General features: G+C 32.4%; 1 protein-coding gene across 2 annotated transcripts; it reads left to right on the top strand.

Moving 5' to 3' along the window:
* The first annotated feature begins 6 nt into the window (after positions 1–6).
* On the top strand, positions 7–16,486 carry LOC139515958 (SNW domain-containing protein 1-like). 2 transcript variants are annotated; one of them, XM_071305749.1, is made up of 14 exons: positions 7–110; positions 2,563–2,632; positions 5,556–5,627; positions 6,446–6,607; positions 7,339–7,538; positions 7,811–7,915; positions 8,450–8,519; positions 9,154–9,219; positions 9,802–9,918; positions 11,853–11,988; positions 12,557–12,662; positions 14,687–14,807; positions 15,226–15,383; positions 16,196–16,486. In XM_071305749.1, exons 1-14 carry the CDS (start codon positions 91–93, stop codon positions 16,401–16,403), a joined length of 1,611 nt encoding a protein of 536 aa, XP_071161850.1. In that variant the 5' UTR covers positions 7–90; the 3' UTR covers positions 16,404–16,486. The 2 variants fall into 2 exon arrangements, with proteins under 2 accessions (XP_071161850.1, XP_071161849.1); XM_071305748.1 differs by having other exon boundaries at positions 8–110; positions 6,446–6,611; positions 7,343–7,538.
* The last annotated feature ends 1,085 nt before the right edge of the window (positions 16,487–17,571 follow it).

Genomic DNA, 17,571 nt, shown 5'->3' with positions numbered 1-17,571 from the left:
ATAGTGAATTCCGAATGAGTGACTGACTTTTTCGTTGTTTTCGAAAAGAAGGTAAAGGGAGGGAATAAATACGTAATATCGACAAACAAGATGGCGATGAAACTTGTGGAGTAAGTTCCAAATTGTTTTTACAATATACATCTAATAATGGTCAATACAATTATCGCAAAATGTCAAATAAATAAAAAGTTAACCAAATTTTGTAAAAATCTGCACTTTCAGGCCCTACTCAGCTCCAAACTAATAAAACACGCGACAGAACCGGTCTTTGAACATTACGAGGGTCTGAATGGGTGATGAGCGGTACTTTATTTTATGTGTATTCTTAAAATTAACAACCTTTTTTTTTGTTACCTTCAAAATTGCGCTTATTTCATATAATCCACACTTGCTAATAACTTTATTTTTTTCTCATATACATAAGGGGGACGCATAGCCAATTATTCGTCTTCGTAGGCTCTTCGGTTTTAAAAGCTCTGCAGAGTTTATTTTTGTACAGTTGTACTTGTAATGCATCTATACCGACTCTAATTAAAGTTTTATGTCTTATGTCTAGGCTACGTGTACCCACCTTGGGTTTTATAATTTAATGTCATCAGATTCAGAATAATAATACACCTTATTGCTTATCCCGGCTGACCCGGCCGCTTGAACTTTTGATGTCAACAACAATCACTTTTCCATTGTGGCGTCAGATATTTTGCTTTATGACGTCAAAATTTTACGGTAACCTGTGTGATATCCAGTAATGGCGGACAAATGGCGATAAGGTGTATTAGAATAAAGGAATAGTTTTTTGAATATTGGAAATTTGATCCATTAACCCACTGAGCCAAAGAATCGATTCCCCAGCTCAGTTGATTAACCCTTTCAACGCTACACAAAGAAATAGAAAAATGGCTGCTGCTGCTGCATTTTTTTGTGACTTGTGTTCATTCATTAGAACAGTATATTTCTTTTCAGACTGCTGTATCTTTTTTATTATAAGAGATACAGAGAAAGTTATTGTATGAAAAATGCTCAGGAGAGTATGAACTGTAATGTTAGGCAGTTATTTCAGTAAAATTTTTATCAGGTTACCTGCATTTTCAGGTAATTACCAGGTAAAAGGTGTAATTTATTACATTTGTGTTGAATTTTGAATAAAAAACTAATTTCGTCTTCATCTATTTTGTTGTTTTATCTGCCATATAATAAAGAAGACACCAATTGCTCGATTCCGTAGCGTATTGCACCATACACAAGGTATTATGTAATCGTGGCACAAATCAGTGGCTCCGTCCTCAAAATTTTCAGTCAACCTCCGTTTTCCCCCCTTTTTCTACGTCTCGTAATGATCGATCAATTCATATTTCCTACACAAATTTATTGTAATAAACACATTGAGATAACAAGAAACCTTTTAACTAATCCTCGTTGTCAGTTTCACCATAGAAATGCTGAAATATATCCATATTTACAGCTTCGTTTTCCAATTTACGCCATTTGCATATTTGTCAAAATATTTGTTTTTATTGTCCTCCAATTTTCCTTCTACTGCATGATTTTACAATAAAAATTGCCGGGATTTCAAGGGCAAATAAAACCTTGCATATCCTCGATTCATACAAGAAAAAAATTTAAAAATTGGGGCATGGGCAGCCTGCCCCCCTTTTCATGGGAAAAAATTTGTTGATTATATAGGGAAACACTGAAGCATGACTGGAGTGCCCCCCTTTAGGTCAGTCAGCAGGCACTCCCTTTAAGGTCAGTCAGCAGCCCCCCCATTGGGAGGTGAGGGGACACATTGATCTCAATTGACCCATTTATCAAATGTAAGGTGGCATACAACTGTAAGCTGGTCATTGAATCATTGCCCTAGTATATATACTGATTTCAGATTTATGATTGATACACAAATCAGTTATACATGTGACTGTGTATGACAGTCATGACAGTCACTGTTATTTTGCCTTCAAATGATTTATGTCAAAAAAAAAAGATGTGGTATGATTCCAAATAAGACAATTCTTTAGAGACAGAAAGCACAGAAATTGACTACAGTCACCATACAGCCTTCAACAATGAGCAAAGCCCATACTGCATAGTTAGCTAGAAACGGCTCTCAAATGACAAATGTAAAACAATTCAAATAGAAAACTACATGTAACTGCTTTATTTATGTAAACAAAAATAAAAATGAATGTAACAGATTTCCTGACGGATATAAGTTTAAATTCATTTGTTTTCAAGTGTTTAAAAAAATAATTGGGTGCTCTTTTCCCTACAATTGTTGCTTCTTTCTATTAGGCCATACAAAATAAAATGTTTGTTTGCCCTAACCTTACCTACCCAGAAAATATCTGCATACTCAAAATCTTTTACTGAACATTCTGATATGCATGAAGAGTAAAAGACATCTGACACTTCAATTTCTCTTTGCCAAAAATAAGAAAAGAAAATGCCTTCCTACCAACTTCCTACTGTTTTTACCTTTAGGTAGGGTTTGGGCAAACCAAAATATTTTTTAAGTGTGGCCTAACAGTAAAAGAACATCTTTATTTAAACTTATTTTCATTTCAGTATATTGCCTTCACCGGTGCAAAGATATGACAGAGAAGATGAAGATAGGTCATTTAGACAACAAATGCAGGTACAAACAAGGAACACATTCATCATAGAAAATCAGATTCACATGGCTTATATTGTTAGATAAGTTGTAAATGAAATATTGATTTGACTGTGCCTTCTGAGTTTCTTATATATTTTATTCAAATGAAATTTGAAACAGTCAGAGCTCCAGATAAGCTGCGTATTTGCGTGATCACGCAATACAAATAATAAAAAACCCAATGCAATTGCCCATTGCAGGGTTCAATAACCCAATTAATTCAAAGGAAAACCCATTATATTCCAAAACCATGAGTTCTCCACCCTTTTATTGGCAACCATTTGCGTTGTTTACCCTTATCTGTTTACAGTCGTCGTGTAAACTATTTTTATTTTTTATAATATTTATAATTGGAAATTTCCTTTCTTTCTAAAAATAGATCCCTGCATCAAGTAGCTGAAATGGGTCCCTGTTAGAGTTTGCCGTTGCTCAATAGGTACACATGTTTTTGAAAACGTTTCGATCTTCTCGACGTCTATCCAATTAACGTGTGTCATGCAGTCATATTTTTTTCGCATTGCTCGGGTTTTATCATAACATACATTGAATTAAAACGAAAGTGAATGTTCGGTTAAAATATTGAATAGAAGCATGTTTTCTGCTTCTTTTGAAAAGCTGATGAGGGAAAGTTATGATGATAACAGGACTCAGCCAGTGTTTTTAGGAAGCCGTCGAACACACGGGCGTGTGTGCGTACCTTAACGAGAACATTGCTAATACAAACAGGGTTTCCTCAAAAAGAAATCAGTTGGAAAAAGTGAAAGGCCAAACACTTGAGGCCAAATCCATTATGACATGATAAAGCATCAGAAACCAAAAGTTCTAATAAAAGACAACTAAACCCAGATTTATGAAAATTGGAATAAAACAAAAACATTCAAGTATAATTAGAGTTTATAAACTATTTTTTGTTTCATTTTACACTGGTCTCAGAATTTATTATATAAAGGTATAAGACGAGTGCCTGTGAATACACATATCCGTTTTATACAGTGTATATGAGAAAATACAAGACTGGCAGAAGGTTTGAAACGGAACAAAAATTAAACCTACAATTGCTCCTCAGTGAATAAACCAAATAAAACAGCTAGCAAATAACCCTAACCCTAAACCAAATAAAACAGCTTAACAAAGAAAGAAAGATATTTAAGATGGAAAAAAATCTGGGGTTGGTATTGCCTAAATATTCAATATTGTGTTGATGAAAAAACCCAATACAATAAGGAGCTTGCTGGTGAAAAACCCAATTTGATATTAACATGAGGGGTGAATTGGAATTGATAATGCAATCAAAAAACTTTATCACCCAATTATATAAGAAAATGGTGGGTAAAAAACCCAATTTGTGAATTCTTATCTGGAGCTCTGAACAGTACTGTTGGTTGTGTGATACAGGTGAAAATTTACAACTCATTTATTCAATTTTTTATACGACCCCAAAAACAGTTTGGGTTCGTATAATGGTATGATGTCGTCGTCTGCGTCGTCGTCGTCCAAAGACACTTTGGTTTCCGGATAATAACTTTAGTTTAAGTGAATAGATCTTAATGAAATTTTTTCAGAAGGTTTAATACCACAAAAGGAAGGTTGGGATTTATTTTGGGGATGATGGTCCGAACCGTTTAGGAATTAGGGGCCCAAAAGGGGCCAAAACAAGCATTTTTCTAGTTTCAGGATAATAACTTGTTTACCAGTATTTCAATTGCTCTGAAAGTATACTGCAATGTTTAAAATCACAAGTAGAAGGTTTGGATTCATTTAAGAGGTTATGGGGCCAAAGTTTAGGAATTAAGGGCCAAAAAGTGGCCAAAACAAGCATTTTTCTAGTTTCCGGACAATACCTTGTGTGTGTAATTGCATGGATCTCTCTGAAATTGTACCACAATGTACCATATAACAAAGGGGAGGCTGGGATTAAGTTTTGGGTTAATTGCCCAAAATATGTAGGAATTAAGGGCCAAAAAGAAGCATGTTTCTAGTTTCCAAACAAACATGACAATAACTTGTGTTTAAGTGTATGGATCTCTCAGAAATCATACTACAAGGTTCAATATTACAAAGGAAAGCATGGGATTGAGTTTAAGGGTTATTGTTCCAAAGGGGGGGGGGGGTCTGAGTTTACCATTCTTTTAAGGGATTTTTTTTTTTCAACATTTTTCAAAATTCAAATTTTGAAAAGTTTCAATAAAAATATTCAATTGCACAGTATTGTGCAATAGATGTGTTAGATCTTGAACCGCATTAATTTTGTGGCAAAAACCTATATTATGTCAAAAATTTGATCACAATCAAAATTCAGACAGTATCAAGCTTGAATATTGTGACCAAATTTGCCCCAACTGTTCAGGGTTCGACCACTGGGGTCGTATAAAGCTGCGCCCTGCGGAGCACCTGGTTATTGTTTATTTTGTAAAATTTTCATTAAGATGCGTAACAGATTTTTTTTAATGAATTTTACTTGAAAGAGTTTTTACAAACATGACAAAACAAAGGTATGGTATATAATTAACAGGATGTAAAAAGTTTAAACAATGATTTATTCTGTCATGTTCAGATTTTTCGGTAAATTTTCAGACTCATTCACTGTAGTAGATTAATTCCTGTTCAGTCAGTTTGCCTGCAGTCAATTCAGTATGATGTTGGTGTGTATGGGTAAATATTCATAATTGATTGCAAACGAAATGTCTGAACAGTACTTTATTTAATTTAAGTCTGGAAGTTGAAATTACTGAATAATGTATTGTTCTGTCTTATAAGAGCTGTTCAAATCAAAAGCAGTTAACTAGTGGTTGTAATTGGTAATCACTGGATTAAACTTTAAATTACTTCATTTGTACTTGACTGATGTTCAAAAGTTCAAACCCTAACAAAATGTATGATAATAATAGTTTTATTATATTTTTAGATTGCACCAGTTACAAAAAGAACAGCACCACCATATGGTCACAGGAAAGGATGGATTCCAAGAACACAAGACGTAAGAACTAAAACATTGTATACTTATATATCTATATATATCTACATTTCACATTGTGATCATACTGATGAAGGATATCTGTTAGCCGAAATATCTAACATTTGTTCGTTATATTGTTATTTTATGGAGAGGTTGTACCCTTTTAGACTTGTTATACATTATATTTTTTAGTGTACTGTATCATATTTATATTTATCGCTGGTTATTATTCAGTCATTTAATATATATATGAAGATTCTACCACTGCATCGAGTGTGATACAATACTTATCCACTAGAGACATTTAAATTTCAAATTTAAAACGTGAGGCTTTATGAGCGTTTTAAATACTTGAAATTTAACTGTCAAGAGTGGATACATATCGTATTACAAGAGATTTGGTGGTGGATTCTGTTTCTCTAATGATTTTTAAACAATACAGGCAAATTCAATACTTCTTTTCAAATGATCTGCAAAAAGATGTATTATTTCTATGTGACGTCATCAGGCATGGTCGTCTTTTTTCGTGCCGTCACAATAGGAAATAATTGAATTTTGACCAATGAAGAACTGAGATCAAACGATCAACATGTCAGGAAAGGTATAAATTGTGTAAGAATTATAGAAATATATCTATATCTATACAGATAGTAGAAACAATGACATTTACTTGCATTGAATAAAGAATGTTTAGGGAATACAAAAATACATGTATGTCAAAGCAGAAAATTCATTCCTTTTTAAATTAATTTTTTGATAAACTAATAAATTGATATGTAGTGTTAATTTACAGTGTACCAGAAATTCAATAAATATTTTTGAAATTATTTTTATAACAGGATTTTGGAGATGGAGGAGCATTTCCAGAAATCCATGTAGCCCAGTATCCATTGAGTATGGGGATGAAGAAAAGTACATCTAACGCCCTACAGGTCCAGCTTGGGAATGACGGGAAGATCAAATATGATGCTATAGCCAAATATGGTCATGCTAAAGATAAGGTAGGTTTGATTCTGTGAAGCCTGTTATTGGTTTTATAGCTTTCTAGTACAATGAATAGCACATCTCAATGGTAACCAAAAAAACCTGCATTTAATGACCTTGACTACCAATGAGGGTCTGGCAGGGTCAGTAAACAGAGGTAGACCAAGTCATTTAAAAATGAGAAAAAATCTTTGAATTAGAGCCAGCTTAATAAAGACAAATCCAATGCATAGTCAATTAAAAGCAAAACATAAAATTTAGACCTTGAAAAAAAATATGTTGAGCAGATATAAAGCCTTTGTTTAATATAAGAAATATGTAATGCAACACTCTTGCAATAGTCAACCCCTTTATGAGATTTACAAGCAGTAAACAAATGAATTATATTTGTTCTTAACCTCAGACATTAATTGAAGTTTAAGTACCTTTCTTGCTGTTAGAGGGACATTTTCAATATTACATACTGTAAATTCAGAAATTATTGTGTCCATTTATTATTGTGATTTTGTCATTTTAGACTTAAAAGCGATTTTAATTTTTTGCAATATTGATAAAAAATCTTGTGTAATTCATATAATAAATTTCAAAATGCGAGCTTGAATTATTGTAATTATAACCCTGTCAAATTTTTTGCAATAATAAAAAAAAAACACAATAATTTCTGAATATACAGTAGTGCTTTTGAACAAAAATATCAATACAGTGTTTTTTATCTCTGTGTGTTTGTAGTCTCTATTTCTGTCTGTAGGTAGTACATTCCAAATTCCAAGATCTGGTTCCCAAAGCATACGATGAGGACGATCCAGAAATACAGAAACCAGATGAGGAGCAGATACAAGACACAACAGAAGCTACTCGACAGGCGCTGGAGAAACTTGTCAATACCAAAATATCAGCAGCCATGCCTGTTAAAGCTGCAGACAAACAGGCACCAGCACAATACATTAGGTAAAAGATTGGCGAAAGATACCAAAGACATTCAAACTCATAAGTCAAATATATATTGACAATGCTTAGGCTAAAAAAGAAAAAAAAAACAGAAAAAAATTGTCATTTATCGTCTGTGCTTGCACTTATATTTTCATAGCATCAATTATAAATTGATGCCATGAAAATTTGTGATGTTATCCATTGAATCAGAATGATAGTTATAAAGGATTTTGCATTAGGATTTTATTATGTATCAAATTGTTTGTTAGTTGATTTTTGTTTAATTTTAGATACACCCCATCACAGCAAGGTATGGCATTTAATTCAGGAGCTAAACAAAGAGTCATCAGAATGGTGGAGGTACAAAAGGATCCAATGGAACCTCCAAAATTCAAGTAAGTTGAATGAAATCTTCAAAACAACATGTTGATGTGCCTATTCATGACAACAACATCATGTTATTGTACTATTGCTGTGTTGCCTGAGGGTCAACCTTTCGTAAAACAGCAAAGTTTCTCAAATTGATTGTTGTGGAGTTGGTTTACTTTTTATGTTGAATAGAGGAATTAACCCGATATTACAGCATATCTTAACTTTTTTATAAGTTTGAAGGGACATTGAAAAAAAAACAATCTTCAAAGTTATTGAAATTTAAACATATGTGTGTAAGTTAACAATTTTAACATTGTCCCAAGATATTTTATAACACAAAACAGCAAAAAAAGTAATTATGATTTTCCTTATTTATTCTAATACAAATCAAGTAGAAAAAATATAAATGACTATCAATACGATAAGATATTTGAATACTTACTATTCTCCCATTATTAAATGTTTGGATGACTAATAGAACATGTAGAATATCAATACAAATAAACATGATAAAAGTGTTAGAAGCAATGATGACATTTATAACAATTATTTTGCAGAACAAATAAAAAGATCCCTAGAGGTCCTCCATCCCCGCCAGCACCTGTCATGCATTCACCAAATAGAAAGGTATGGTTTATTGAAGACTTAAGTTTGTGTAAGAAAGAAACTTCACATTTCAATTTTTCACCGCTATAAACATATATATTTTTTTTCAGAATTTTTAAGCACAAACTACTTTTGATTGCTTTTGCTAAAATTTAAACACAATTGTAGATTGCTATAGCTTATAGACAAATAATCGTACTCAGACCCCAAATTAACAAATTAAAATACTGGGTATGATGCAGTACCGAGTAAAGTTTATGACTGCTTGGCCTGGACTTGTCATTTTCACCAGGAACTTATTTAGATCTTTTAAATTTTATATGCATAATGATCCAAATTTTGCGTAAAGACTTGCTGACACATTTAATCATAAACCTAAAGAGCTTATTTCAATTCATGTATTCCCCTTCAGATATCATCTATAGTACCATTTTTTGCATTCATTATATGTTCCACTTTTTCAAAGATGTCAGCAAGTGCTTATATTTAAATTTGGGAAATTTTTACATTTGCATCTCCTGGATATTGTTTCATATTTATATGCATATGCAATATACTGAATTTTCAGTAATTTCCAATCAGAATACAGATTTATGAATATGTCTTATTTCACTATATGAAGAATATTGTAAATGGAATGTTTGCTTTGTTTTAGGTTACAGTTAAAGAACAACAGGAATGGAAAATTCCACCATGTATATCTAACTGGAAAAACGCAAAGGTAAGCTAGATCATGGTGCCAAAATTTATGGTTACTCTTAAATGTAGTGTTATATTCCTACTTAAGTGTTCAATTAAGATTGATTTAAAACAAATGTTAACAAATGATACAAAAGGTAGGTTGATGGAAATTACGGTAAGGAAATTACGACTAACACTGAAAATTGAAGGTGTGTTTCATAGTGGTAGAGGTAGAAACATCACTTTTTAACAGGCCACAATTGGTCCACTCAATAAATTGTTACAAGGGCACTAAAACATTTTCCCAAAAAATTGAATACTCATCACCTGGTCATTCATTCTGATTGTTAACTACTTTATTATGATATATGAAGAAACAAAAAACATAATTTAAAAATTATTGCTGATTCCTGCATTTATAGTGCAAGCATAAGTTAATATTTATGTGAATAACTTATTTAATTCCCAACCAGCAACTCTTTTCCCGACAAAACTTTCCGCTAAAATAAATCCTAAGTTATACTTAATTTAAATGTTTATGAATTACAAGTATATTTTCTTGTAAGATTCAAATTGCTTGCAAAATGAACTGTATGCTACATGTATATTGTATTTATTGTAGGGATACACAATACCTCTAGATAAGAGATTGGCAGCTGATGGGCGAGGTTTACAAGGTGTACATATCAATGAAAACTTTGCCAAGTTAGCAGAAGCTTTGTATATAGCTGACAGAAAGGTAACCCTAAAATAAAGATTTACATGAAATATTTTCTTGATTAATCTATAGCACTCTTACAATCAACATTTTCTCTCTCTTTTAATTTTTATGCCCCACCTACGATAGTAGAGGGGCATTATGTTTTCTGGTCTGTGCCTCTGTTCGTTCGTTCGTCCGTTCGTCCCGTTAAAGTTTTTGGTCAAGGTAGTTTTTGATGAAGCTGAAGTCCAATCAACTTGAAACTTAGTACACTGGTTGCTTATGATATGATCTTTCTAATTTTAAAGCCAAATTAGACTTTTGACTCCAATTTTACGGTCCACTGAACATAGAAATGAAAGTGCGAGTTTCAGGTTAAAGTTTTTGGTCAAGGTAGTTTTACGTTCAGGTATTTCACATCCAATTTTTTATGGAAATATTCTTTATAAAGCACAAAGGTGTCAGTATTCACCTCAAAAACTAACAAAACCTTTGAGTAGACTTATTAAGAAGGGATATAGTTACGATACTGTTGTCAGGTCATTAAAGATTGCATATTTTGGCGTTAATATTGATTCACTTATAGGGTCTTTGCATCGGAACTAAACACATTTATTCAAAAACCAGTTGTTGGCATGACACGGGTTATGTTCTTCTCATATATGTTATCATGGTATGATACTAAACCCCTAACGGGAAGGATTGTGCCTGATGTTCATATGATGAAATCATAATCTTTCAGTCAGTTTAATTGAAGTCTTGAGCTGGCATGTCAGTTAACTGCTAGTAGTCTGTTGTTATTTATGTATTATTGTCATTTTGTTTATTTTCTTTGGTTACATCTTCTAACATCAGACTCAGACTTCTCTTGAACTGAATTTTAATGTACGTATTGTTATGCGTTTACTTTTCTACATTGGCTAGAGGTATAGGGGAGGGTTGAAATCTCACAAACATGTTTAACCCCGCCGCATTTTTGCGCCTGTCCCAAGTCAGGAGCCTCTGGCTTTGTTAGTCTTGTATTATTTTAATTTTAGTTTCTTGTGTACAATTTGGAAATTAGAATGGCGTTCATTATCACTGAACTAGTATATATTTGTTTAGGGGCCAGTTGAAGGACGCCTCAGGGTGCGGGAATTTCTCGCTACATTGAAGACCTGTTGGTGACCTTCTGCTGTTGTTTTTTTTCTATGGTCCGGTTGTTGTCTCTTTGGCACATTCCCCATTTCCATTCTCAATTTTATTTGATGAAGCTGAAGTCCAATCAACTTGAAACTTAGTACACTGGTTGCTTATGATATGATCTTTCTAATTTTAAAGCCAAATTAGACTTTTGACCCCAATTTCACGGTCCACTGAACATAGAAATGAAAGTGCGAGTTTCAGGTTAAAGTTTTTGGTCAAGGTAGTTTTTGATGAAGCTGAAGTCCAATCAACTTGAAACTTAGTACACTTGTTGCTTATGATATGTTCTTTCTAATTTTAAAGCCAAATTAGACTTTTGACCCCAATTTCACGGTTCACTGAACATAGAAATGAAAGTGCGAGTTTCAGGTTAAAGTTTTTGGTCAAGGTAGTTTTTGATGAAGCTGAAGTCCAATCAACTTGAAACTTAATACACATGTTCCATATGGTATGATCTTTCTAAATTTAATGTCAATTTAGATTTTTTATCCAATATCACGGTCCATTGGACATGGAAATTGATAGTGCGAGTGGGGCATCCGTGTACTTAGGACACATTCTTGTTCATTCTTATTTCATGATTTATGGACTCTTATCAAATACAGATTATTGTAAATTCTTAGGAATTTTATTACCTTTTTCTTCATGAGAAATTTCATTATCAGAAAGATTCTATGAAATATGTTAGATATGTGAAGTTTAGTCTGACACAAGGGTAAAATAAATTGTACAAATAGAAATGTTCGTAAAATTAGAAATCCAATTTGTTGTTATTTTTTTATTTTCAGGCCAGAGAAGAAGTAGAGATGAGAGTTAAAATTGATGAAATGGTAGCTCAGGAAGAAAAGAAAAAGAAGGAAGAAAAATTAAGACAATTGGCCCAGGAAGCGAGAGAAGAGAGAGCTGGCATTAGGAGTAGAGATCGTATGTTTTGTTCTCTGTTTTAGATATTTAATAAGGAGTTAACTTTATTCTGTGGTAACCTTGGAAGTCACCATTTTGGGTTTGATTTTGAGATGTTGTGTGTTTGTACAGTAGTTCAGGTTTTTTTCAGGAAAGTAGTTAACTTTATTCTGTGGTATGAGTGCCATTAAGACATTTATGAGCACTACATTTGTTTCTGAGATTTATTCTTAAGTTTGACATGCATATAATATAAGGTGTAAACATATACATATGACTGAAATAAAAATTGTTTGGTAAACAAACTTTTTTTAGAAGATACTTTCTTCACATTGAGTTCTTTCTTGCTAAATAGGCAATGATTTATGTCTGTGATTTTCTATCTTTGATTATGTTTAATAAATGAGAAGATCCTAGTTCAACATATTTAGGCAATTTATATATTGTTTTCCACTGGCAAAAAAAAAAAAATTGTTCACAATCTCTATGAAGATATTATTGTAACATTGAAAAGAAAATGTTGTTTTAAAACTATTATGAACACATGGTTATATTCCCTTTGGATTTAAGTAAATTAATCTATTTGCAGACAAAGATAAGAATGAAGATCTTGGAGAAAGAGATGATATAAGGAGAGAGAGACAAAGGGACAGACAAAGAGATAGAAATTTATCTAGAGCAGCTCCAGATAAAAGGTAAATCACAGAACATGTGATATTGACCTAATAAATATGGTTGAACAAATTGGTAGGAAAATAATTAGGTTTATACATCAATAAGACAGTAACTAAATGACAGAAAAAAAACTATATACATCTAAAGGTCAAAGCTACAAATACACTGGGTTCTAGAAAAGATGCCATGTATTATCTAATGAGCAGCAACATTTTGATTTACTGTACATGACCCTTATTTAATGCCATTTGTTGACCAATCATAGAATTAAACACAAGAAAGGCTTGTGAGTATGGTCTTGAGAAGCCATGATAGTCCGTCAAATGGGGATAATAAATGTCTGACTTATGTTAATAGAGAGCCATATTTCTTGCACGTAAAAGACACCCTTGTAGATTTCGAAAATGAGCAGGCAAATGCCATTACAGGGCAGCACATGCACCATCAAAGTGAAAAGGTTATTACTATAAGTTGCAATAACTTGTTTCCCAATCCACTATAAACAAATATGTTTACAGCTTTTACATTAATGCTAGCAAGACAAATCTTTGTTTGGCTTGCTTGCTTTGTTTGTATCAGTGTTTGCTCAAGCATGGTAATTAAGATAGGCGGGGCTTCAGCTTGTATACATCATACTTAGATTTTATTGGACGTTATGTCTGAGGTTATGGACACTTAATTTTAAAACATCACATGACAAATATTCTCACATGTTTTCTCACCTGTAAAAATACAATAATTTGTCAATGAAAGTAAAATATATACTTTTTTCTTGTATGAGGCTGAGAAACTGGCCTTCAACATTAATTGACCTAATATTGTTTTTATAACATATCAATCTATTAGTTCAGTCAGTTATTTCCATGTCTGTCCTTCGATTATGCAACTCGAGAAAATGTTCCAAAAAATGGGAAACAATTGTATCGAAGAGAAAATCGAGTGCATCTTTTTTATGTTAGGGTGTGTTTGAGATGAATATTTTGTCTTGAAAATGTACAAAACAAGAGTATTTAATACATCATCTCGCTTCAGACTCTATCATTTTGTATAGCAAAGCTACAGGTTGACTTTATAACATAAAAAAATTACAGTACTAAAAGATGAAATATAGGGGTCAAGTGAAATACCTATCCAATGGATCACAAAATCAGAGTAGGTGTGTTCGAATAGCTATTTTACTAAAAGTGCTTGACGACAGTCTTTAAGTTTCATCTCTGAAAAAAAAATTGTCTTCCGTTTCTACGATTGTGAAAATAAACTGGCGAAATAGGAAGATAATTTCGACGAAGTAGAATTCTGTCTGCATTATATATTTACAGGTAAGGAAACATGAGAGAATATGTGTCATGTGATGTTTTAAAATTTAGTGTCCTTAACCTCCAACATAACGTCCAATAAAATTTAAGAATGATGTATACAAGCTGAAGCCCCGCCTATCTTAATTACCATGCTTGAGCAAACATTGATACAAACAAAGCAAGCAAGCCAAACAAAGATTTGTCTTGCTAGCATTAATGTAAAAGCTGTAAACTAAAGACTGAAAAACTTGTGAGAAAAATATTCTCCCTCTGTTTACATTCCTATTATAACAATTAAAATATCTTCAGTAAAATAGAAACAAAAAGTGAAAAAGGATTGTTCTTGAGCTGCTTTGCAATATTTCTAGGTAAATTTAAGATTTTAATATGCTTGGATGTTGAAAAACTTAAATTTTACACTATCTTGAGTAACACAACAGAATAATCTGTCTTTACTCTCTGTGGGGGGAAATTGTTACAGGTCTGCCAGAATTAATCAATTTAGATACATTGACCAGTCCACATCAGCATTATAGGGAGTTATGATTGACCTTAATAATTACATATGAATAAAGGAAGGATTGTATTTTTCGTTAAATGGCAAGGTCAAATTAATTTTGGTAGTTATGATTGACCTTAATAATTACATATGAATAAAGGAAGGATTGTATTTTCGTTAAATGGCAAGGTTAAATGTATTTTGGTAATTATGATTGACCTTAATTACATATAAATAATATTTGCAGATCTAGATTACAGAGAGAAAGAGAAAGGGATATTAGTGAAAAGATAGCTCTGGGCATGCCCAACACTGGTGCTGGAAATCAGGAAACCATGTTTGACCAAAGATTATTTAATACAACTAAGGTACTGTAATAAATTTATACAACAGGTATCTTTTATGCTCGAAATTTTGATATATCCAGGCAACAAAGTGATATAGTAACAGGTTTCTTGGTCTGCATCACACCAAAGGGACATTATAACCTTTCAACTCTTGAAAAAGATGTCAGAATTTGTTAGGAAACTTGATACACTTTATTTTGGTTTGTGGTATACTTTTAAAAATAAATAAGACCAATAGTCTTTCAAAATTTATATTTGAAATTGAAGGCATGTGATATTTTTTGTAAAGAAAAAATGGCGACCAATAAATACTATTCACAAAGTTCTGACACCCAGTTATCTTTCCTAAAATCATTGAATTTGTATATTTTCAATGTTACTACTTTGTCATGATTTATTTCACTCAGTAATATTCAAATTGATTTTCTATTGGTTTTAGGGCATGGATAGTGGATTCAATGAAGACGATGCATATAATGTGTATGACAAACCCTTCAGACAGGAGAGTTCCATAGCTAACAACATTTACAGACCGTCAAAGAATGTAGACAAAGAAATATATGGAGACGACTTTGATTCATTAATGAAAACAAACAGGTTAGATGATATTTTTCTGCGATACTATGTGGCAGTTTGTTGCTTGCAAAAGATGGAAATTTATCATGTTTCATGCTGCAAAATCAATAAAGAAAAATAAGATGAAGGCTCCACATTATATGTATGGCAATTTGAATTGAAATACAGTGTACAAAATTTTATATAAAAAAAAAAAGAGGATTTAGGTGTCATATAAAAAGGATGCATGAAATTTATAGCTATTTTATGATGATTTCATGTTATAAAAGTTGCAAAAAGATTGTTTTTAATACACATAGAAATTGATACTGTGGATTCATAATTATTCATTGGATATCAATTTTCATGGGTACAGGTGAACCACAAATTTAGATTAAAACATTGACAAAACCGGGAAATCAAATATCCATGAAAATACAAGTTTTCCTCAATCCACGAAAATTGGTACCCTCGAAAATAAGTGAATCTACAATAAAGGCTAAATAGATAACATTCTCATTGTGTGCTAGAGGAAGAGGGTATGGTTAACATTCGCTCATCCATTAGTCCCATGGAATGTTTGTTGCATTTTTCTTGGAAATGATAAATTAGAGCTCCATGGTACCTAGCTTCATGTGAGCATACTATACCTTATAAAGGTCTTCATGTCAATTGTTCATCAACTTCCTATTCACATAATATCTATCTGATCTATAGCAGTAAATCATTTATAAGCAATAGCTCTCAGTACATCTTGATTTGCAGCAGATAGAATAAATTGTAAATGATCTCAGTAGATTCTTGATTTGCCTAACCTTATCATCTGTTTATAGTGACTTTTTCTTCTTTTTCAGATTTGTACCTGACCGGGAGTTTGCTGGTACAGACAGGAATCGCAGACGTGAAGGACCAGTTCAATTTGAACAGGCCGATGAAGAGGATCCTTTCAATTTGACTGAGTTCTTGAAAACAGCTAAGCGTGGTGAAAAACGAGCGGGAGAAGATTCACGATCGAGTAGAGACTATGACGGAAGTAAAAATAAACAAAAGAGACGGGAATAAATAGAATAATAGACAATCAGCAAAAACATTAAATCATGACCTTGATTTTATTTCATTGTATAATAAATTTATCATTTTTACAACCTTACTTGGTTCTTTTATTAGCTCCACTTATCTGTATTGTTTATTGTTATGATCTCTTTACAAAAGCCACTGGCTAGGTAAAGGCTTATGGTAGAAGTATATGAAAGGATTTCTCACCAGTTATAACAAACACAGTTATCTGCTCAGGTGTTTTGACACTTAAATAGTTTTTTAAAAGGCACTTTATGTTGCCATGAATTAATTCATGAAGATTCATCCGATGCTTTTCTTTTTGATGGCAATATGGAGGTTAAATTTGATATTGAAGATTTTCAATTTAGCTGTTTAGTGACCCTTGATAGATTGAAAATTAGGCACAGAAGGTGGCAGATCAAACATACCGGACAGCGCCTTCAAAATAAGAAAATCTTGACAATTTCACATCTCATTTCTTGTTTTCTGAGTTAATTCAGTAAAGGAGAACATTGTAGGTCTCCATCAGTCTTGCAGTATTTATTTGGCCTGGCCTCATTCTCACGGGTCATTGCTCAGTGATAAGTTTTGTGTTTTGGTCTTTCTTTTTTTAAACTAAGCAATAGGTCAACTAAATTTATTGTATGGAAGGATATTGTAAGGTTTATATGTCTGTCTAGTAGGTATCATCTGATTTGACCTCATTTCAAGGTTCATTGGTCAATGTTAAGTTTTTATGGTTAAGTTTGATTCTTGGATTTTATAAAGCAATATATATGCCAACTGTATTTGATGTAATTGATTGTAATATGTGCATGTCTGTCTGGCATGGTTCATCTGACCTTGACATCATTTTCATAGTTCATTGGTCAATGTTTGGTTTTCTTGGTTAAATCTATCAGCATAAAATCAATGGGAAGGCAAGACATTTCAGCGTGTGCACTCTTGTTATACAATATATGAATCTCTAAAAGCCCAGTCTAATAAGTTGTTAACTACTGTTTTATTTGGTTCTTTTGCTTATATAATTTATGATTAAAACATTCCTTCTCTCACTACTGAATTGATTTTCAGTGAAACAAGGAAAGAAATTGGATAACAAAATGTGTTTGGCATAAGATTAAAAAACTAAACCAATTTTTGCAATTCTAAAGCAAAGTAAACAAACTAT

The sequence above is a fragment of the Mytilus edulis genome, chromosome 3 (genome assembly GCF_963676685.1).
Source record: "Mytilus edulis chromosome 3, xbMytEdul2.2, whole genome shotgun sequence".
NCBI lineage: Eukaryota > Metazoa > Mollusca > Bivalvia > Mytilida > Mytilidae > Mytilus > Mytilus edulis.
Note: the sequence above shows the minus strand (reverse complement) of the source record. Positions and strands in the feature narration are given on the sequence as shown.

Bases quoted from the DNA above. Each gene is read 5' to 3' on its own strand.
- LOC139515958 (XM_071305749.1), top strand. From the start codon at position 91: ATGGCGATGAAACTTGTGGA. The intron at 6,608-7,338 runs GTAGGTTTGATT...TTCTGTCTGTAG, and splicing joins ATGGTCATGCTAAAGATAAG to GTAGTACATTCCAAATTCCA. The intron at 7,539-7,810 runs GTAAAAGATTGG...GTTTAATTTTAG, and splicing joins GCACCAGCACAATACATTAG to ATACACCCCATCACAGCAAG.